Source organism: Varanus komodoensis, unplaced genomic scaffold, assembly GCF_004798865.1.
Source record: "Varanus komodoensis strain SLA01 unplaced genomic scaffold, ASM479886v1 scaffold26, whole genome shotgun sequence".
Classification (NCBI taxonomy): domain Eukaryota; kingdom Metazoa; phylum Chordata; class Lepidosauria; order Squamata; family Varanidae; genus Varanus; species Varanus komodoensis.
Genome location: NW_025335684.1, coordinates 13,632,210 through 13,655,834, shown reverse-complemented (window position 1 = coordinate 13,655,834; position 23,625 = coordinate 13,632,210). Strand labels below are relative to the sequence as shown.

General features: G+C 45.9%; 1 protein-coding gene across 12 annotated transcripts in view; it reads left to right on the top strand.

The window, feature by feature from the left end:
- Positions 1 to 23,625, top strand: part of CAPN15 (calpain 15) — a 145,180-nt gene that overhangs the window by 71,173 nt on the left and 50,382 nt on the right. For 11 of the 12 annotated variants that reach the window (XR_006415011.1, XR_006415012.1, XR_006415010.1 and 8 more), the window contains one exon: positions 20,905 to 22,369. Coding sequence is in view for 9 of the 12 variants with exons in the window: in XM_044433093.1 (XP_044289028.1) it covers positions 20,905 to 22,369 (1,465 nt within the window). In the remaining 3 variants the exon portion in view is untranslated. Of the gene's footprint in view, positions 1 to 19,651; positions 19,674 to 20,904; positions 22,370 to 23,625 lie in introns of those variants that run through there. The other variant, XM_044433099.1, reaches the window with a different exon arrangement.

The following is a 23,625-nucleotide window of genomic DNA, read 5'->3' as shown; positions in this document are numbered from 1 at the left end:
AAAAGAGCTAGTGGAAGAACCATCAGAACCACTATCTTATCACCTTTAAGAATTCATGGAAGACAGAAGTGCCAGATGACTGGAGAATGGCTAATGTTGTCCCTAACTACAGGAAAGGGGGAAAAAAGATGAACCTGGAAACTATAGACCAGTTTATCTGACATCAATCTCTGGGAAAATTTCTAGAGCAAATTATAAAACAGTGTGCAAACACCTTGAAGACAGTTCTGTAATTAGAACTGGATCTCTCAAGAACAAATCAATGTGGATCTCTCAAAAACAAATCCTACCGGATGAATCTAATTCCATTGTTTGACAGGGGAACCTCCCAAGTGGACTGTGGGAATGCTGTGGACATAATCTATGCAGACTTTAGCAAAACCTTCAACAAAGTGCCCCATGATATCCTGATTACCAATTAGCAAAAAAGCAGGCTAGATAGTGCAACCATTTGGTGGATCCACAAGTGGCTGCAAAATCGGACTCAAGGAATGCTCATCAGTGACACCTCCCAAACGGGGGGGGGGGGTGACAAGTGGAGTGCTGCAACTGGTGCTCTTCAGCATTTTTAGTAATGAGTTAGATGAGGAATTACAGGAGGAGATAATTAAATTTGCAGTTGATACAAAACTGGGTGGAAGAGCAAATACCCTGGAGGACAGAGATAACATACAGAGTGATCTTCATAGGTTACACCACTGGGCAGAGAGCAACAGAATGAAATTCAGTAGGGACAAGTGTCAAGTCCTCCACTTAGGAACAAGAAACCAAATGTACCACAAGATGGAAAACACTTGGCTCAACAATACTGCAGATGAGAAGAATCTTGGGGCTGTTGTAGATTTCAGACCAAAGGTGAACCAACAATGGGATGCAGCTGCCAAAGGGCAAAAGCTAGTTAGGCTGCATTAACAGAAGCATCACCTCCAAAACGTGTGAAGTACTAGTTCTGCTATACCCAGACCTTACCTGGAGTGCTGTGTCCAGTTCTGAGCACTTGCATTTTTTTAAAAAGCAGAAGGGCTAGAAAGGGTACAGAGGACTAGAGGCAAAACCCCATGAGGAAAGTTTGAGAGAACTGGGCATGTTCAGCCTCAGGAAGAGAAGACGGAGGGGAGATAGGGTAGCACTCTACAAGTACCTCAAAGGCTGTCACAAAGGGGGGGACAAGATCTCTTCTTTCTCGTTCCAGAGTGCAGGACACAGAATAATGGACTTGCGTTAAAAGAAGCCAGATTTAGACTAGACACCAGAAAGAATTTCCTGGCTGTCAGAGCAGTATGACAGTGGAACCTATTACCTGGAGAAGCTGTGGGCTCTCCCTCTCTGGAGACATTCAGAAAGAGTTTGGACAGTCTTCTAAATGGGATGGTGTAGCTTAGTATCCTGCGATAGCAGAAGGTTGGAGCTGATGGCCTTCTGGTCCCTTTTATATTGATTCTATGGAAGTTTTTTTTTAATCTGCAAAAATGCTGCATTTGTGATAATGGCAAGAAGTAGGGAGACAACTCAGTCATCCCACAGTGCCCCAGGGATTGCTGCTGGAAAATCCAGGGAGAAGGAGGAAGTGATCAACCCACATTCAGCCCAACTGTCTGTCGGGATCACCGTGGGCTGTTTGCAGCTTATTGCAATTCCATCCAGTATAAGGCAGCCTCCTGAGTTCCTAGCCTCAGCAGTGCTTCTAGCAGCACATTTCCGTGCACACATCTCTGCTGCTGTCAGGGTGAGCAACTACTAACCCCAGTTTGGCAGCAGGTAAGCAAGATGGACAGTTGCCAAAACACTACTGCTAAGGCTTCAACGGCAACTACAGAAGCTGCCACCCTTGGCTTGTTCCTGTTTTGCATTTGCTTAATAAGGAGCCATTTCACAAAGGAGTCGGCTCTGTTGTATGGCTTTGTGTCACTTAAAGGCTGCTCATATTTTTCTGCAGGCAGTGCTGTTTCTGTTCCTATTCTGAGTTCCCTTTTCCTGCCGTGAATTCTTAAATGAGGCAGTGTTTACAATTTGTTTAACTTCCCACCTTCCCACCAGAGTACAGCAGGTTGATCTAGTATCCTCGGCGAAGTACTGAAATGTGGGAATCTAGAGACCTTGCTGTGTTGTGTGACTGCAGTGGGTACCAAACGCCTATGCTTTAGGCCTCAACTTGTAATAGGTTTCTGTAACAGAAAGCCAGAAGGGATTCTCCATTCCCCCGACCAACTGGGACAAATTCTGCCCAGAAAGTTCCTGGTCCCAGCACCCTGGACCAGCCACTGGATTCAACACATGGCAAACCCAAGCTTGGGGAACCAAACAACTTTATTAAAAGGTTAAAATCTAGTGGTGGAGGAACTAAAACACAGAATTTTAAAAGTGATAAAAACAGGAAAGGAGGGTAGGGAAGGGGAAAGGGGAATTGGACAGCAACAGGAAGACAAGTTACAGCCAGCCAAGACCGCACTCCCAGGGCCTTGTTCTTGGACAACAAATAACAAACAGCTTATATCCTAGCCTATACACACTATCTCTACCTTCTAACAGCGCAGAATACTCAGGATGCCACAATGCTCTTCAGCACAGAGACTCAGCAGCAGAAATGGAACCTCCCAGGAAAGGAACAAAAGGCTGCTCAGTCCTTTGGGCTTTATCCCCCGCACACAGCCTAGGTCAACTGACCATGGGGTGATGGCCCCTCTCCCAGTCCTTGGGGCCAACCATTAACTCCAGGTTTCCATTCATTAACCAGTCATATCCTGTTATCTCCTGCATCCTTGAGACCATTTCTGATAGCTCTCACATCCTTAACACAGAAGAGAGGATTTGTCCCAAAGGCCTTGGGTGCCAGATTCCCACTAGGCTGGCACCTGGTATTTCCAGCTCCTAGATCAGGGGTCCTCAAACTTTTTAAACAGGGGGCCAGTTCACTGTCCCTCAGACTGTTGGTGGGGGGGTGGACTATAGTTTGAAAAAAATTACTAAAGAAACCCCCAAAGAAACACCAAAAGCGACCCCCCCACCTCCTTTCTCAACAAGGAAGTGTGGAGAGGAAAATTTTGCAAGAGCCTCAAGCTGCTGCTGCCACCAATTTAAAGAGCAATCAGAGTGAGTTTTACTCCTTAAAAACAAGAGAACAGAAAGCCCCAAATAGACAATTCTGTGGAGTGGACAGTGGAGAATCATCTAGCCCCCCAAGGGATTTGAATTTGTTAAAGAAACCCCCAAAGAAACAGTAAAAGTGACCCCCCCCCCCGCTGCCTCATTTCTCAACAAGGAAGTGTGAAGAGGAAAATTCCACAAGAGCCTCAGGCTGGCCAGCAGACAGGGAAAAAGCAGACCGGTTTAAATGAACAAGCTGACTTACTGCAAACGGGAATGCTTAGAGGAACTTAAAAATGGATTTAGAAAGTTATATTTTTCTTATCTTCAATCCTTTTTTAGCATTTTCATCTCTCTTTCTCTTCTGTTTCCTGCTCCATATTCCCACTCTGTATATGTATGCAATGGGGGTGTGGGGGAGTCAGCACATGCACAGTTGAGCTTTTACAATTAGGCACGTGTGCCGGCTCTCTGCTCAGTATAGAGAACTCCTGTGCCGGCTCAGAGATTTTGGACTCGCTCGGAGATCATTTTCTCCGAGTGGGTCCAAAACCTCTGAGGTGGGCCAGATAAATGAGCATGGGGGCAGATCCAGCCTGCGGGTCTGCGTTTGAGGACCCATATCCTAGATCAACCCTTCCCTGACCTTTGGAAGCCTGGAAAGCTGGTTCACATTACAGTTTCTTCCTGCACTTGTGAAGAACCAGGTGTTGCTGGTTCATTCCCATCTTAGCCTGACCTAAAGACAAGCAGAAATCAGCAGGTAGCTTGCTCGTTTTGCACTAGAACAGTTTGAAACAGTGACAGACGTTCTGTTTAGAATGGCCCAGTAGGGTACTGGCAGCACAATTCTGGGCCGCTTCCCAGCAAAGTGCACAGCTGTGCATTGCACATGTGCTATAGGCACCTTTGGGCCCTGCCAGATGCCAGCAAGCGTTGCAGGAAAGAAAAGCTTCACTGCACAGGCATAGCAGGCCATGTGCCATCACCTGGGTGCTGACTATTTATATGTTTATTCATTCAGTTTGTCTTAATGCAGCATCTTGGTGAAGGGTGTGAACAGTGAGTCAGAAAACCCACGATTCAAATCTTGCCTCCATTGCAAACTCATTAAGATTGCTTGGGAAGCTGCTAATTCTCTCCCTCCCTCCCTCATCAAGGTTATCTATACCAGGGGTGGGAAATTTCAAGTCTGGGGGCCCAGTTCAACCATCCTGGGGGCCCAATTTTGGGGTTCCCCAGACAGCCATGCCCCAGTTGTTTAGTGGTTTCCTGGTCTTTCTGCAGGCTGTTACCTACTGTATACATTGAAATACCTGTCCTAAGAGCTTTATGGTAAAACGTGCTAGAGTTCTTGTCCCTGCCTCTTTTGCTCTCAGCCCAACCTCCTCTGGAGCGCAGCCTCTGAGAGCTTCTCCAAAATGGAATTTGGCCCTTAGGCTGGAAGCAGTTCGGAACTGCTGTGATATACACTGACTGGTGATGACGCTCCACCTTGCGCATTCTTATTCACCAACAATTGCCATTTGAAGGGGCTGTTTTCAGCATAAGACTGGTTCTTCCTTGCTCCAGCAAGCACGCCTTAATTCATCCTCTGCAGCTAACAGAAGAGTAATGCTCGACTTCTACTGACAGAAAAATTTGGGAAGGCATTCTTTTGTTTTTAATGTATTTGATTTTATCGAATGTTTTTAATGTACAGTAGACTCCCAACTATCTGGCCTAATGTGGCAGAAGGGCAGGCCAGATAACAAAAAAGCCGGATAAGCCGGAGTTCTATAAATGCTCACTTCCTACCATGCTCACCCATACCATTAAAAACACCCTTTTATACCAAAACCCGCTCCTCTTCATATTTTCTGGCCTCTTAGTACAGGCCAGTACTTTATAAATGTTTGTTATGTACTATACTGTACGTTTTAAAAATTTATTACAGAAAAAGGAAGTCCAAGGATAAAAATATTGTACACATTTTAAGATAAATTTTATAATGTCTGACTTAATTGCAGAAAACATAAAATCATGTACACTGTACAGTATGAATACATACTCTTTTAAAATAAAAAACATTAACATAAAATGTAGGCTTAATTCTTACAAACATTATTTAAACTTATTTTACTGTTCATTGATAGTTATTTTTTAACTAGGCCGGATAGTCGAGAGTCTACTGTATCTGATTTTTATTTATTGATTGTGAACTACCCGAGATGCTTTGCATAAGGGACGACTTATAAAAAGTTAAATAATTAATTTAAAAATGATTTTGCCTTTACCCATTTGAATAACAGAAGTGTAGAGTTGCAAGAGGCCACTGAGTCCAATCCCTGGACACTGTAGAAATCCAGTTGAATGGATTCCTGACTTGGGATGTCTAATACTGGAACGCTTATGATGGACTTTCAGCACATCTCCATCCTAATAGCCGAAAGAGTCGGGACTTTTTCTCTTCACAGAAAAATTGCTTCAGATATTTGCACAGATTTAGAACTGAGACTGCCTGTCCCTTGGGCAATTTGCATAAATCACCATTTGCACAAATTGAGGCTGACTCATTAGATTTGAGTCATTATTCTTGTTGTTCTCATAGCAATTAACGAGAGAGGTGCATTGTTCTTAGCGTACATGCACACAGTTCACTTTTGCCCCATTGAATTTTCTGAGTTAGTTTCAAATTTGTGCAAAATTTTGGCTGATGCCGTACATTGTGTACAGATTTATGCAATTCACGCAAATCTGCACAGCAGAGGCCTATATTTGGTGCACATTTCCCTGGCTTAAAAAAATATTCAAACCGCAGCCATTTTAAAAAAGAAGTTGGACCACTGGCTTAAATCACATCAGAATGAGTGGGCACCTGTGTTAGGTTGACAGAAGAGAACCTGTGGGAATGAGCTGAGAAAATCCACTGGATTTTTACCCCACTATCAGATTTTTCACATACTTGCTATACCCTACTCAAATGCTTCCTGTGACAGAGAGCCCACCATCTGTCCATTGTCTGACTGATTTGACCATTGGAAGCATTTCCAGATGTTCAGCTGAAACCTGCCTTCCTGTAACTTTAGCCCATTAGTTCATATCCTGCATTCCTAGATGACGGAGAGCAAGTTGTCGCCTCACTGAGATCTTTGAAAAATGTTACCATATCCTGCTCAGTCTTGCCTTCTCAAGGCTAAATAAACCCATTTCCTTCTTTCTTTGTGGGACTTAGTTTCTAATTCCCTGATCATTTTTGTCCCCCTCTTAGAACTCATCCCAGTTGATCTAAATCCTTACTAGAGCTTGGTTTCTAGAGTTACAGTATTTGAGGTTAGGTCTGACCAGTACAAAGTACACTAGGACTGTCACCTCCTGTGAGTTAGCAACTGTACTTCTCTTGATATAGCCTGAAATTACATCGACCCTTTTTGCAGCCCCAGCACACTTCTGGCTCATAATTCATCTTCAGGAATTTCTTTTTGTTGGAGGTTTATGTTTTGCTTTTCCTCTCTGTGACTTTCAGCTTGCTCTTTTGAACTTCCCCAATGATTCCATCCCACTGGCCAGATTAATGGCTACATCTTGGCACTTTCGCACTGAATACTGTCACGAGTGGCTTGTCTTGTCTGGTTGGATCCTCTGCTTGTCTCAATAAACATATAGCTTGTCTTAAAGACAGCCCTTATTCCAGGCTCCTCCTTTTGCTTGTTGTTCATTCTTTGACATTGGATAATTGGTGGAAAGTGTTTTTAGATGCAGATGAGAGAAAGATCAAAGCACAGCTTGGAGCTAGGTGATCAAACATTTTCAGCCATCATGTCAGTGCAGTGACACAATATGGGATGACACCACGCAGGAAAATGAGCACTGGAAACAAAGAAATGCATGTCAGAGACATGGATCTCTTGTTCTCTCTGCCTCAGTGCAGCCACTGCATTACCAGTGGGCTCAAATACTCCCCCTTGCCCTCTTATAGGCCATTTCATATAAGTCAGGCAAACAATTAGGAAAAGAGCAGAAAGAACAGTAAAGGCTTCATCAGAAAACAGGCTGCCTTTTGATTCGAGCCCCTTTTGGTGAGACTGTGCTCCCTGAGAAGAGACACAGATCCTGCGAATTGGTAATCCTGGTGTCCAGCAGGTGGGCAAGGGGAGAGCTTTGGGCCTGCAAGCTTCCCTTTTTATCTGTTTCATGATGTGGTGCCTTTGCACTAGAGCTTGGCTCCCAAGCTTAGCTGAGCTCGCTCTCCTCCTTCAAAGCAGGAAGGGACAAGAAAGGAGAGTCAGCCGCCCCTGCTGGCTGAGGTGCGCTCCCGAGGCCAGGTGACATCACAATGTGGCCTGCTGCCGCTGGCCTGGCTCAGCTGCTGGGCTAGAATGACCAGTCCACTCAAGAAACTGGCTCCCCGGGCCCTGTTGCTGCTGGTCAATGCACACACCATGAAGAGCTACGGTCGGGGGGTTGCACGGAACTGCGTGAATGATCACAGGGCGACCTGGGCCAGCAAGCTAAGAGGTGATTGGCTGCATTGGGGGGCGGGGGGGGGGGAAATGAGGGCAAGCAAGGCTGTTGGACTGTCCTGAGTGGCTCCCAGCCCGCCTGGCTTGGTCCCCTTTAGGGAACACTCCCCACTCATCTAAGCCATAATAGATTAAGGCCAGAGATGTGTATGCGCTGCACTTAAAAAAAACCCCTCTGCACCAGGAAAAGTTGAATTCTTCAGTCTATATATTATGTTGAGCAAGGAACTGGTGTATAATATGTTGCATGATTTTGCTTCTAGTACCCATGAATAAGGGGTGTAAAGAATACATTCTACAGCTCTGATAGAGGCTGTAGAATCTTTGCCCTCTAACGACTGGAATCTCTTTTGAATCCTTCTCCCTCTCCACCTGCTGTTTTAGGCATTGCTCTCCTGCTTTCAAGCCTTAAGGATTAGAAACTTCAAGAACTCCAGTTCTGAGACCCAGTATCAATTAGATACTAGAATGCCACAGCTATCAGTATTGAATAATTTGCTATTGACTCTGGAATATACAGTTGTCGAAGCGGAGTGCCCTTTTCTCAGGGCATATAAAAACTTTAAATAAATAAAATAAACTGTCACTGCAGGATGCAGCAGGGATGTATGTCTTGGGCTGCACAGGGGAAGTTGGAGATTACAAACTGGATGGTCTGGTAGGTTTCAAGTGTCATGTGCTCCATTCTCAGGCAAAAAGTAAATTTGAATAAAAGCACCATTTGGGAATACATGAAGTCAATCGCTAAGTAAGTGTACACTTCTCAGAACTCTCCGAAGAAGCAGAAAGCTCTAGTCGTCACTTTTTATTTATTGATGTATTGCATTTATATCCCATTTTTCCTTTAAGGATGTCAAGATAATGGAGAGGATGATGACACCATATTATCTTTGCTACAACCTTGTGAAGTCAGGCCGAGAGTGTGTGATTGGCCCAAATTGTAAATGGCTTCAGGTTTTGGTTTTTAAGTATTTATTTTATTTATAATATTATTTGGTTTGTATGCCACCCCTTTAGCCATAGGCTCTCTGGGTGGCTCACAACATAGTCAATAGCATTTTAACAGCAATTAAAAACAATACAATTCATTCATAGCAATCACAATATAAAACCAACCAGTAAAAGTAAAATAAAGTACAATACAGCGAAATAATACCAAAAAGAGATAAAAGGGACATAAAACTAAAAAAATCTATATCTTTAAATGATCTTAATAATATAAATAGAAATTTTAAATAAAAAACAATATAGATTTAGTTCACCAGTGAGCTTGATAGTTAAAGCATGGATAAGAACCCAAAGTCTAGGGCCAGAACTTACATTGTCTCTCCAGCTGGAAAAAAAAATCTAGTGTGGTAAGCTTTCAAGTTCTTCATCAGAAAAATTAGTTGATTTTCAGACAAAGAGGAGAGTGAGACTAAGCTTTTGATTGAAATTGAACTTATTAGCACCTCTTCAGTGTTATAATAGAGTAGCAGTAGCATGTTTCTCAATTTCAGAATTCACAGTTGCCTTTTGTATATCATAAAGAACTCTATCATATATCATAAAGAACACTTTCTGGAAAGGGTTGGGTGACTTGCTCCACTGTATCCTGACTCCTGACAACTGTTTGGACTGAGGTGTAGGAATTTCTGTAAGAATGCCAGTATATCTTTAAAGCCCCCAAAAACGATCCATTGGCGTTGCTGACAGGTCAAGTTTATTCCAAGAGTTGTATCTTTGTTTTTTGGGTGTCATTTGGGATTAGTTCTTTTGATCCCACTCTTCAGAGAAAGTTTTTTAAATAGATTTTTGCCTCAGTATTTAGATAATAACCATCATCTTGTAAATTTTTGTCCATTGAATTTATATTTATTTATTTATTTTTTATATTGTGATTTATATCCTTCCTTTTTCCTACAAAGGGCTCAACATCATCTCTCCTCCTCCATCTTATCCCCACAACAACATCCCTGTGAGGTAGATTGGGCTGAGAGTCTGTGACTGGCCCAAAGTCACCCAGTTGGCTCCATGGCTGAGCGGGGACTAGAACCCAGATCCTCTGAGTCCCAGTCCCACGCTCTTCACCACGACGCCACACTGGCTCTCCATTACTAATTGACCCATTTAGTAATAAGGAAGCAGTTTTCTCCGATGTGGGAGGGGTGTGCTCCAGGTCTTGGGAAATACGGGATGAAATGGGTGTTCACTGACATTAGTCCAAGGCATAGGATGTTCCAAACCACGGCTTGGAGCATTACAAGCAAGCTGTTTTACATTTCTGCATGCTCTCTTCTCTGCAAAAAATGACATGTAATAACAGCAATTTTAAAAACCAGTAATAAATGCCTAATATTTATGTAGCATTTTCAAATGTTCAAAGGTGATTTATTTAGCTGTGATCTTTCCAACAACCTTGTAAGGCAAATGGGTATTATTCCTCCCCATCGTGCTTATGGGTTGAGGGGAAGAAAACGGAGACTGAGGGAAAACAGCTTGCCTAAAGCCCCAGGAATGCCAGTGGTAGAGGTGAGACCCAGACTAGGGATGTCCTGAGTTCAGAGCTTCATCCCTCATCTGTTACACTATACCAGCATTCTTCTGGGTTTCCAGTTTATGTGAGCCATTATTTGCAGTGGCATCCAAAACAGCAAACTGGTTCATACATGTCCCCTAAACCAGAAACAGAAGCCATGGCTGGAAGGGTGTTTCTAGTTCTCCTTTGGAGCGCGACCCTAACCCGAACCCGAACCCAGAGTTGGCTGAGTGAGACCTTGCAGCAGAGCATAGGTAAAGCTCTGCAGGAAACTAGAAGAAGAAGAAGAGGGCATGCATGATCCAAGCTAATTTATTGACCATCCAAACCAGGGCTGGGCGTCTATATCCCTTTTTGGATTCCTGTTGCTGTCTGGTTCTGCTGGCTTGGGCAGTGACTGCAGCTAATGGAAACTGTAGTTCAACAGCTGGGGCGGGGGTGGTGGTGGTGGTGGTCGCAAGTTCTCTAGTCGTTCTCCAGACTATGGCATAAATGATTGAAGCCTGAATATGTGCTGTTTAGAGGGGAAAGAAAGTGCACATGGTAGATCTGGAGCTAAGAGTGTGGCAGAACTGTTATTCCAAGCCTATTTTTTTGCCTTTACTCCCTGTGCTGTCCTGAGCATTGATAAACATTTTGGCCTCACTCCTTCCGTCTTTCTAATCACAGGGCCAGGGAAGGCACTGAACTGAGGGAGGTGAATAATGAATACTAGTAGTCTTTCTCACTGGAGGCCAAAGGTACTTGCCAGTGACACGTAGGCCTGGAATAATGGACTCGTGGAAAGCAAAATGGCAGCCTAGAGAGGGAAGAAGGCTACAGCCTGGGGCATTTGGTCAAGGACCCTGCAATATGGCTGAGTTACACTGATCCCGATCACAAATGCAAAATGAGGAAAATAGAAAGGCCTGCCTGGAGGATTTAGTGGCTTGTGAAGGCAGAGATTTTCATGTGAAGGCTCTGCCGAGCAAGAGGATTTGCCTGGGATGTATTGTCTATCAGAGAATTCCGGCTTTATACCTTGTTAACAAGAACAATTGATTTTTTGCACTAGAGCAAAGCGAGGCAATGAGGTTTAAGGGCTTTATGTGTTTTGAACTCTGGGGGATTGTCTCTTTTTTGCCATTGAAAGAGGAAGGAGATCTGATTGGAGAAGCAATGATGTATATATCAGTCCTGGTGGCACAGCAGAGAGGGGGGACCAGGAACGCAGCTGCTTAGGCTAAGGTACCACCGCTTGCATTGCAGGCCACTGCTTTTCATAGTCCCTATGGTTATCTTTCCTTGAAGTGTGCGTGTGTCAAGAACTGGAAGAATTTGGGGTGCCTGAAAAATGATGCCTGGAATTCAGAAAGTGCCTTCATTTTCCTTCTGTCTTAATCTGTAATTGGTGTCATACACACAAGTGAGACAATTGGACTTGCTCTTTAAAAACTTTTCTTTGGATCCCAAGAACTGTCAGCTAAGCTGTTCACATAGTCTCATGCTGGATTGCTTTTAAAGCAGCTCTCACAGTTCTGTTTGTGCAAGAGGTGGCACAAGCGTGGGCAGAAAGTTCATCTTTGGATCTAAGTTCACTTTTCTCACATAGTCCTCTATCACAGGAGTGGAAGGCCACTTTTTGATTACCTCACAGACTCTCTGAAAACAAAGGATGTGTTTTGCCACATGTGCCTCTTTCTTCCATGTTCTAAATTTTCAAACTCCTTTCTCATGAAGGCTTGTTTGGAGGTTTTAATTCCCAAGATTGGACATCAGCAACCTGAGAACTGGTCTTTTATTTACTTGTGGAATGATGAATGCAACAATGTTGATTCACATGTATCATGTTCTGTGGGTCTAACATTTTGCAATTATTTTATCAACATCATTTTTGCATTCCTTTCATTAACTTTAAAAAATACTGAAGCCAGGGGATGGGAAAATGAATGCCAGCATTCAGATAAATTGGCTAGCTGCCCAGAAATTCCTCAGCAGATATAAGTGAACCCCATACATACATAAACACACACACAACTCTGTGCAGTAGGATCATTGTACAGAGCAGCTTTCTCTGCTAGTGAGACAACTACTCCAGTTGCTTGAGATTATAGCTGCCACAAGCATAGTCAGGGAAGATGGGAGCTGTAAAAGGAAATAACTGGAAGACACCAGATAGAGCACCTTGCACACCATCCCTTTTGGAAAGGGTGGATGGCACTTGCTAGGTTCTGTCATTCTAGTGCCTCCTGCCATTCATCTACAGCTTTCTGCCCTCTGCCCATCCCTGGTGAGCTTGCTACTGGTCTAGTGAACCAGAGATCAGGAGGTCTGTCATAGCCAAGCACAGAAGGCCTCTGGCTCCTTTCCAGGAGTGGCACAAATTTGTGGTACCTATGTTGCAGGACGGTTGGGTGTATAGCTATCTGTCTGTCTGTCTGTCCATTCATCCATCCATCCATTTAGGGAACTTCTGTGCTGCCCTATTCGCCGAAGCCTCGGGGTGGCTCGCAATCATAAATAAATAACATAATATAAAACAATATAACAGTATAAATTAAGTCACCCTGGCCAAAGAATAAAATAAATAAATAATATTAACAATTAAAATAACGTTTGAATAAAAAGGTCTTTGCCTGGCGCCGAAAAACAAATAATGATGGCGCCAGGCGGACCTCCCCCTGTCTCAGCAATGCCATTCGTACTGATTCAAGTGACCTCCTTGGGGGATGTTTACATCTTCCTCTGGAGAAGCAAGAATGGTTTCCTTTCTGAAATCAGAAGGGAGGGAGGACTTGGTGGCAGACATGCGTTTTCCCCTTCTTGGGCATTTGATTAATTCTGCTCTTTGCTTTCCACATACAACTTTCCTTGCCCCTTGTACTCGGCTGTTCTCTCCCTCTTTCCAGCACCACATCTTCCCATTTTCCAGGCAGTGCTTTTACTTCTTCCAGGTCCTTCGACTTTTGTCACTGGCACTCCAGATTCTGTATTGGCTTTTGCCTTACCTCTGTTGCCAACTCAGCGGGGCTCCTGGACACACACCTTTTGAGAAGGGGTTCCTCCCAAAGTGACTTGTTAGAACTTGCAGCATTGGTACCCTCTAGTATTATCCCATTTTTATTTTATTTTTCTGCTGGAAAGCGGCAGAAGAGGGGACAACTAGAAATCCATAATGTCCAGGAAAATGCTTAATTTTGAAAGAGTTGACACTTTCTTGGAAATGCTTAACTATCTTGTGACAGATTGCACCCCACTCCGTAAGCCCACTGGGGTTTTCTCAGTTCTCTCCACATGATAGTTCTGAGACTCCAGTTGTTAATCTATTAAATTTCCCATCAAAACACAACTTAACTCCTTCCATTATTAACAAAGTGGTGTCTCATTGAGATCTGTATTGCTCTCGTCTCAAACCTCACTTATTTATGCAGGACTCTTATTTCTTTATTAGATTTATACCTTGTTTCCTTCCAAGGAGCTCAAAGTGACTTATCTCCTCCTCCTCCAGCTCTCCATCTTAGCCACATTACAACCATGCTGTGAGGTTGGCTGGGCTGAGCGTCTGTGACTGGCCCAGAGTCACCCAGTGGGCCCCATGGCTAAGTGGGACCTGGAACCCCGATCTCCTGAGTCCCAGTCCTGTCTGCTTAATTACTGCACCACAGTGGCTCACTTGTGCACATGACCACCCCCATTCTTCACAGTGAAGGAGGACTGCTCTATGCAAATGGAGTCATTGTGGTGTGGTGGCAAAAGTGCTGGCCAGGGGCTCCGGACCTCCAGATTCCGGTCCCTACTCAGCCGTGCACGTGCATTGTGAGGATAAAATGGTACAGAGGAAGAAGAGGACGGAGTCAACCACCTTGAGTTCCTTGCAGGGGGAGAAAGGTGGGATACAAATGCAGTGTAAATAATAGTACCAGTAATATGCACTAAAGTAAGTGGAAGGGATTTGTTGTTGTTGTTTTTAGTCACGGAGCCATGTCCGACCCATCACGGCCCCATGGACAACCTTCCTCCAGGCCTTCCTGTCCCCCACCATCCCTGGAGTCCACTCAAGCTCACGCCAACTGCTTCAGTGACTCCATCCAGCCACCTCATCCTCTGCCATCCCCTTCTTCTTTTGCCATCTATTGTTCCCAGCATTAGGCTCTTCTCCAGTGAGTCCCTCCATCTCATTAGGTGGCCGAAGTATTTGAGTTTCATCTTCAGTATCTGGCCTTCTAAAGAGCAGTCAGGGTTGATCTCCTCTAGGACTGACGGATCGCCTTGCGGTCCAAGGGACTTGCAGGAGTCTCCTCCAGCACCACAATTCAAAGGCCTCAATCCTTTGGCACTCAGCCTTCCTTATGGTCCAGCTTTCACAGCCATACATTGCAACTGGGAAAACCATCGCCTTGACTATGCACACTTTTGTTGGCAGGGTGATGTCTCTGCTTTTTAGGATGCTGTCTAGATTTGCCATAGCTTTCCTCCCCAGGAACAAGCGTCTTTTAATTTCTTGGCTGCAGTCCCCGTCTGCGGTGATCTTGGAGCTCACAGAAATAAAATCTGTCACTACCTCCTTTTCTTCCCCACCTATTTATTTGCCAGGAAGTGTAAATGGAAGAAAAAGTAAATGTATATGAGCACACTGGAACCTCTGTATTCGCAAAGGTTAGCTGTGCTGGATAGCAGTTTCGTTTAGTTAGCATTTTGTTTTAAATCCTCTTGTAAGGCAGCTGGAATCTTTTTGGGGGTGTTTTGGAAAGCCATCTAATAAATAAAATGTATTATCACAACACTGCATTTATTCCCCAGCTTCTTTCCTTTTGTGAGGAACCCAAAGCAGATTGCATAGCTTCATTTTTATTCTCACAGCAACAACCCTGCAAGGTGGATAAGGCTGGGAGTGAGTACTAACTCATAGTAATAATAATTCTGACTTTCAGTCTCTAACTACTCAGGGGCCAGAATCGTCAGCCCTCATATGAAACTCAAATACCAAATATCAGACACCAAACTCAAATACCAACTGCCCTCAAATACCAAAACCAGCACCAGAGAGGGCTCTGTATTCCCTGTCTTTGGGGGAATTGGTGGAGCTGAGGAGCAAGATTGCCTCTGTTGTGACTCCGGAACTATGGAATGCCCTCTGCAGGGAGACCTGCCTGGTTCCAGCTCCCTTTTAATCAGTTATGAAATCCCATTTATAAGCATCTCTGTTTTTTGAATGGATTAGGCATTTTAATGTGCCAAACTAACTTCTGATTTTAATGCACTTTTATTTCATTTCTTTTGTATTTCATCTCCCAAGAAGATTGAGGTGGTATCCATAGTTCATCACCATTTTATCCACACAAGATTTCGTTTGGCTTTTATTAATGCTTTAGTAAATTTATATCTGTTAGCTGCTTTGATGACCTTTTAGACAAAAAATCAAGTTAGAAATAATTGGGAATAAATAATAAATACATCTTATGTCCCTAATTTAAATAGATTTAGTATGGGTAATAGTATGTGGGTTTCCTCCTCAGAATTTTCTCATTTCCGTCTTACAGGCAGATTACAGGGCAAGTCTTGAGCTCTGCTGCTTACAGAAATAAGTTTTCAAATGTGTTGACAAAACAAGGAAGCCAGTACAAATAAGCCCAAATTTATAGCATCTCTTTAGATTTCACAGTTTGTCAAGGACTGACTCATATTTTTCACATTAGTGGTAAGACGAGCTTTTCTGAATATAAATGTTGTTGAATAAATGCAACACGTTCACCAATTGTTGGCAGATGTCTGCTGTGCCAACAAAAATGTTATGCAAATTACATTAATTACATGCATCTGAAATGTGTACATTGATTGTGCTGGCTTGCTGGCGATATGTTTTCTGACATGGCCTTGAGTGCTAAATTAACCCCAACCCATTAAACTTGTAGGAAGTTGTAGTTTACCAATACCAATAAAGTTCAGTGCATTTTGTTTCTTTCTTACATTTAGATAATGTAAAGATATGCTGTTGTCCTTTGCAAAAAAAGGAAAAAAGTAAATTTTAAAATTTACTTATGAATTAGAATTACATTTCTGTGAATTAGAATTACATTTCTGTGTTTTTTAAAAAATAAAAGTGGGCCATTGTCTTTAATTTTTTACAGGTATTCCAGTTAAAATGTCAACATAATGTCAGTATCACATTCCCATAAGGGCACTGTCCCAGATGATTCTTGCCCACTAGATTGAAGCCTTTGGAGCTTCTTAGAAGCTGCTGTTTATCCTGTGCCCTGCTGAACTACTACCTGCAAGGCAGAGGAAGCAGTGGGGGGGGGGGGGAGTTGTTGTCTTAGTCTTCCTTTGTATTTCCCCCCAAGTTTCCAGAAAAACTACTTCCTATCCTCTTCTATCACGTGCATGGAATGTGATCCTTGGGAATGATAAGCAGGAAAGTTAGTAGGAGGGGGAAATGATTGTTGCATTGCATTTATACCCTACATGTTTCCCTCTTGCAAGAAACTCAAGGCAGCTTACACAGTCCTCCTCCACTCCATTTGATCCTCTCAACAGCAGCCCTGTGAGGTAGGCAAGGCTGAGTGAGTGACTGGCCCAGAGACGCCAGTCAGTTTCATGGTCAAGTGGGGACTGGAACCTGGGTGTCCAGGTGCCCAGTCCAGCATTCTCACCCCTGCACCACACTGGCTCTCCAGCACTCAGAAAGTACCGATGGAGGCAGTTCAGGGCACATACAAACAGGACTTTTACTATGCAGCCCCTGTTGCTTTGTTTGTGCCTCTACCTTCCATTCTTCATACGGGGGAAAAGGGTTAAGGGGAAAAAAGACAGAGGAATTACCCATTGCCTTTTGATTGGTCGTGCTGGGAAACCTTTCCCTGGAAGACCCTATGCAGAAGCTTAAATGTATGTAAAATTGATAATGACCAGAAATATTAATATGAACTTCAAAACCATGGCTTGGGAAGCCCTAGCTAACACCTGTAATTGGAATAAAAACTCTTTGGTGATTTATCCCCAGTTTATGGTTTCCACAGATATACTGCACCTGGACAGTGAGGTTTTCTTTAACTGTCTTAGTTCCCGCAGCTGCTTTTTGACATTTATCTCAATTTTAAGCAAAGGAAACTTCGGCAACTGGGAAGAGGGAATTTTGAACCACTCAAACCCCAATAAAGTTTCCTTTCTGCACTAAGAAATGAGTCCTTAGTAATTGTAGGCCTTGGACAGTTTTCTTTTAGATCCTTTGCGAGTTGACTGATCCGATGCTCTCACTGCAGTGGAAAGGAAGTCAGGATTACAGTGGTTTAATTTCTGAGATGAAAAGGAAAGGTTGCCTCAGCAGCTTGGGGAGGGTGGGGTGGGAAACAGAGTTTGAAAGGCCCTCCGATTCCAGGAAATTATCCCATCCTCAGTGTTGTTGACTGAAGCTTCTGGGTGCTTTCTGGCGTTAAGTATTTTTAGATGCTGTTTTTCCGAGTTCCCTGTGCAAGGAAATGTAACGGCGGTCACAGGAAAGCAGTGTTTCACCTTCTAAAGTGGGGTGTGTGCGGTGGGGCACTTAGGTTTCATCTGGAAGGCCTGGTTTAACTCCAGGTTTATGTGGTCTGATTGTGGGTTGGCTGTCCAGATGGTGTGGACTACAACTTCCATATGTCCCAACCGTCATGGCCAAAGGTCAGAGTTCATTCATCACATTCTGTGTCATTCAGTAGCCAATAGGCAGTGTACAAAGCTTAAACTGCCAAACATGTAATATCATAATGCAGTGTAAAACCATTTGCGTACAGAAATGGAGAACGGTCCTGCAACAGCCGACCATAAAATGGTTATCATATGCTGTCAGATGCCTGGGAGTGAAGGAGAGGCTGAACCTGTCCCTGGGACGGGGACGGTGTTGGTGCCACCAAGCCTGGGAGGAGCATTCCATAACTGGGAGGCCAACACTGAAGGGCGGATGCAGATTGCAGCGTAAGGGTAGGCACAGAGCGAGCGAGGCACTCCAGCAGCTACCTTGGAAAGTGCCCGTGACATCCCATCCGGAGAGCTTTTTGCATATCCTCAGGCGTGCTCATTTTCCTGGAAAAGACCTGCAGTGTATGGGTAGTGCATACTGTGGGAATTGCACCAAGCCTGAGCTCCAGGAGGGTCCTCTGGAGAGTTGGAGGCAGCTGATTCTACCTCGAGACATCTCTTTCGACTGCTGAGCGAACCTGTGCTGAAAACATGGTGCTCATGGGAGTGATCTGTTGAAAGCAGGTTTGGGCCAGTTGCGGCCCTGCAGATGCTTTCATTTGTCCCTCCCCTCACCATGGACCATGCTGGTTGGGGCTGGTGGGAGTCATAAACTAAAGCATCTGCTGAGCCATAAATTGGCCACCCTTAATCTAGAGTGAACAATATAACATGGAAATGGAGATCATGCTGGAACACTTCTCGGAGCTTGGAAATTGGCTGACTTGCCATTTTGTTGATAAGATGGTTGGCAACGAGTCCAAAATGCTTATTTATCTGGTTGCTATATAGGGGCCAGATGGATTCTAGAGGGGTCTGCAATCACTAAGGCTGGGACTTGCAAGGTATCCCTTCTGTTCACGAGAGGCTAGCACAATTAGCAGAACCAGCTTTCTTGGGGGGTGGGGGTGGGGGGGGGAGTCCCAGAACTAACTAGACACCTTTTAGTGAGTAGGTAATCTTCTTTTTTTCTTGTCCCACAGAAATACTCACTGGTATGCCGTACTCGCATTGGTTGTCTTGTTATGTATATTAAGCATATCCTGTACAGCTGTGACTTGTGGAGGATTTCAGGGGGTTGCACCAGAAGGGGAAAGTAGTGTGCTTGGGATTGTATTGCACTGCTTGTTACACAAACCACTTGCGTTGCATTGTCAAGAGTGCTGCACATGCTTGGCTTAGCTTGGCCTTCCCCATCCGTGTTTCCGCCAGTTGTATTGCAGCTGCCACAGTTCCCAATAGTCAGGCTGAAAATGCGGCTGATGTGGCTGTAAACGTTATAACAAGAACCCAGTAAGGTATATCAGCATTATCTCTCTCCCCACACCCACCCATATTGCAGTTGTGGGGACTATGACTGGGAGTGGACAGCTTAAGGCTGTCTAGGGAGTGCCATGAGCAAGAGTCAAATTTCATTAATAGCTGCTGCTTTTAGCTACTAAGCTGTCCCAGCTCTCTGTGTATCATATTTTAAATAATCCTTAGCACATGCAATAGGGAAAAATCTAGAACAGTAGGGATATATGATAAGAAGCAGGGATCTTATGGAGGGAAGCAAATTGAAGTAGGTCTGTCCGGTTCATAGCCCCCAGCTGGTATTCATGTTTGCCCAGAGTTTAGGTCCTAATACTGTCAACATTTCAGACTTCAGTCATGGGTCTCTGGCTGTCTGCTCTTTCTTGTCCATTAGGATTGTTTTCAAGCCCCTGAAATGGTTCTGAGAGAAGGAGGGAGCACTGTTTGGCTGCTCCTCTTGCACACACTGCCAAGGCAGTGGATGAATGTTGGGAGAGGCTGGCTTGAGGGGCCCGCTGGATGGTCCTTGCGGTGTCTGGCTCTTTGTAACGCCGGCAAGACACTGCAAAGACATCTGCCAGGTGCGTGTTGGCGAGGCCCAGATGGACGAAAACAAAGAGCCTCTGCCCGAGCAGCGTGAGTGTCACCAGGGGGTCCCTTGCCATTCCTCCTTCCCTGCTGCTGGTCAGGCGCCAGGCAGAGGGTGCACATGGCAGGCAGCGATGTCCTTGTAACTAGGACAGCAGCATCCCAGGGCTTGAAAATAATTGGGCAGCTGGAAAGGGGAAGGGGAGGGGAGGGAGAGGAAACAGCAGAGGCAGATGAGGAGAACGACAGCGAGCAGGGAAGAGAGATGCAGGGAGGGCTGGGTGCTGCAGATGATGATGCCGAGCAGACCTTCCCCCATCCTCCGGTGCGCAAAGGAGGAACTCCGTTTGAGAAACCCAAACGAAATCCTGCACTCACTGTTCTGGGGTCAAGGCCCCTGCCTCTGAGTGACCTAGTTAGGTGCCCCTCTGAAGTCTCAAGTTCACACCTGTAGCGGTTGAAGTGGGAGTTTCCAGACCATTTGGTGAATTGTACATGGAGTAATTCAGCATAATGAGGTTCCTTTAGCTTAGGCAGCTTGCCCAGTTTGGATTGGCTGATTGGTTTCCATGTGGTTGGGATGGGCGAAGAACCTTGAAAACCTTTATCTAAACCTTAGTCCATCTGGCTCAGTGAACCTCCAGGGTTTTAGTCCTGCCTGGCTGCTACCAGCCCCTTGAGCAGGGTGCCCACAGGACTGGAAATAGGGAATGGCCATTTCGAATTTCATCGTAGGAGGAGGTAACATTGGCATACTTCGCAAGGGTTTTGCAAAATTATATGTGAAGTGCAGCATGCATTTTAAAGTGCACTAAATAAAGGCTATGAACGGCATGCAGTATAGCCATTCTGGGGACGGGGGCTTCTGTGAATGGCGGGAGAGTTGTGCCACTGAGAGGACTCTTTGAGCTGCTGTTGGTTTATGGAGCAAACAGATTGAATCCCATCTTCTGAGTCAGGTGAGGAACCATCCACAGCCTGGTGCTCCCCAGATAGGTCAGACTTGCAACTCCCCCAGTCCGAACGCTTTTGGAAGGCCCCAGGCTGCAAGAGGCTGTCCCAAAGGCTGCCAGGGCACAGCGCCCACCACCCCTGTCCGTGTGCCAGAACCGATGGGAGTTGGGGCCCTGCAGCATCCGAAGGTGAAGGCAAGTGCTAATGGCTGCGTCTTCTTCCCGTGTCCAGTAACGCCCTTTCCCGCTTTCCTTTTCTCCTCTCTTGCAGCCACACCCATTCTTCTGGTTCTATGGCTGCCGTGCGAGAATGGTCCTGCACCCGTTGCACGTTCCTGAACCCTGTGGGCCAGCGGCAGTGCTCCATCTGCGAGGCCCCCCGCCAGAAACCTGACCTCAACCACATCCTGCGCCTCAGCGTGGAGGAGCAGAAGTGGGCCTGCGCCCGCTGCACCTTCCGGAATTTCCTGGGCAAAGAGGCCTGCGAGCTGTGTGGCTTCACGCCTGAGCCTGGGCCTGGGGGCTCCCCTCTGCCCATCATCAATGGGGTCTTGCCCAAGCCCACCATCCTGGTTGAGCCCAAGGGCTCCTGCAAGGAGGAGATGCCCAAGGTAGAAAGCTCCAGTGAGGACTCTGGGGGGAAGAGCCCCGAGGGGACGGGGCTGGAGGATGGCTGGGCGTGCCAGCGCTGCACCTTGCACAACACTCCCATGGCCAACTCCTGCTCGGCCTGCGGCGGGCCCCGCAAGCTCTCGCTGCCCAAGATCCCCCCAGAGGCTCTGGTCGTCCCTGAGGTGATTGCTCCGGCCGGCTTCCACATAGCACCTTCCACGCCTCAGCCTGGCTCGGCAGCGGAGACTGCCGAGAGCCACCCCGCCGTCAACCCAGCCACAGCCACCATGGAGCAAGAGAGCCAGAAGACGCCAAGCTTTAGCCTCTTTTCCCCTGGCCTGCAAAACAACCCTGTCCCCCGCAGCCGCCGCGAGGTGCCCCCCCAGATGCAGCCAGTGGCGCTCGAGGCCTCCCAGCCCGCCTCCCCTCCGACACCCGTGCAGAAGGCCCTCCGCTTCCAGGAGCTGATGGCCACCAAGCGGCTGAGTGTGCTGGAGGAGGAGATGGAGGTGAGCCCCTCACCCTGGAAATGCAGCACCTGTTCTCTCCTCAACACCTCAGCGGGTGGCGCCTGCGAGGCCTGCAACACCCAGAAGGGCAGCGACACCATTGATTTGACAGGGGACTCCGTGCGGTTCACTCCCTGTGGACCCTCCAGCCCAGACTTCACCACCTGGTCGTGCTCCAAGTGCACACTGAAGAACCCCACCGCCTCCCAGAAGTGCAAGGCTTGTGGCTCATCTAAGCTGCACGGCTTCCAGGAGCACGGCCTGCAGGGGGAGCCAGTTTCCAAATGCCCCGAGTGTGCAGGCACGGACAAGGCTTTCTGCTCAGCGTGCAATGCCAAAGCCCCCTCAGCACGAAAAGTGGCCCGCCTCTTCCCCTCGCAGCCCCCAGGCACTCTGGAAAGGCCCACCCAGTGGCCTTGCCCAGCTTGCACCCTGCTGAATGAGCTCAAAGCAAAGCACTGCGTGGCCTGCCACACCCCTCAGGGGTACATGGCCCAGCGCAAGGGTGCCAAGCCGCTCAAGCGGCGCGAGAGCATGCATGCAGAGAAGCGGCGGCAAACGGACGAGGGGGAGGCCAAAGCCCTCTGGGAAAACATCGTCTCCTTCTGCCAAGAGGTGAGTCCTTTTCTCTGTTCTGCCTGCTGCTTTGCACTTGTCGGGGAAAAGTTGGTGCGTGCCAGAAAATGCCCTTTTAGGTTCTGCAAGGTTAAGCAAGGAAGTCTGTGGGCACTGCTTGTCGAAACCATGGAACGAGAGTGCAGGCCATCTCGCAGCGCAAGGATAGGATTGCGGCGTTCCAGTGGTTGGGTGAGGCCAAATGAAAAAGGGAGCTAGTCAGAATACCAAGCTGTTTTATCTTAAAGTGCCAGTAATAAAGCCGTAGGAGACACATTAGAATGGGGACGAAATGGAGCAAAAGCTGGCAAACCAGGAAACGATTAATGGTCAGGAGAAAGAGACATGGAGCATCATACCTGGCACCTCAGAAAGTTGGATGTGGCCAGTAGTCTTGAGGTCCTGAGAAGAGGTCTGTGCAGGAGACTGAATGATCAAGGAACCTGGCCTTGGACAGTGCTAAACAGATGTCATGCCCGGGTGCTTAGTTTGATTATGTCACGAAGCTGACACCTTGCCTCAGCTACTGGATCACGGAGTGAATTTAAACAAGTGATCACGAGTGAATTTAAACAAGTGATCACGTTCAGCCTCAGCCCACATCTGCAAGCCAGAGAATGATGTAATCAGTCTTGCAGGGTGGGTGGAAAATTGGCAGATAATGTATGCAAAACCCACTGAATGCATTGAAGTACTGTATAAATGTGCTCTCTGTGCTACTCCTGCAATTGCCAATTAATCACAAATGTTAATCAGTTGAATGTGCATATGGGAAACCAGTTCTTTTGAAAAAATGTATGATTTGTTTTGGGGTGAAATAGGCGTTATTCACCACGCATATTCTTGGGAGAGACATTCTCCCTCCCCTCATGCACACCCAATAGAACACCTTTCCCAAGGTGGCCATGTGCAATTTTTATAAGTTCTTACAATACAATAATTTATTTTTAAAATTGCTGACTGGTTAATTAGGAACGCCTTCTTCTAATTGATTAAAATGTGTTTAATTGGTTAAGTTTTGCTTGTTTCTCTATTCATTACAATTATTTTTAAGCAAAAGTCTTTTAAGGCAACAAACCAATTAATCATCTAAGCATTATCATTATTTATTACATTACATTTCTATACCATCTGTAGCTGATGTTCTCTAGGTGATGCACAACATTCAAGTCTCCCATCCAGATTTACAACCAGGCCTGACCCTGCTTAGCTTCCAAGATTAGGCAAGATCAGGCACTCAAGGCTCTTCATCACTG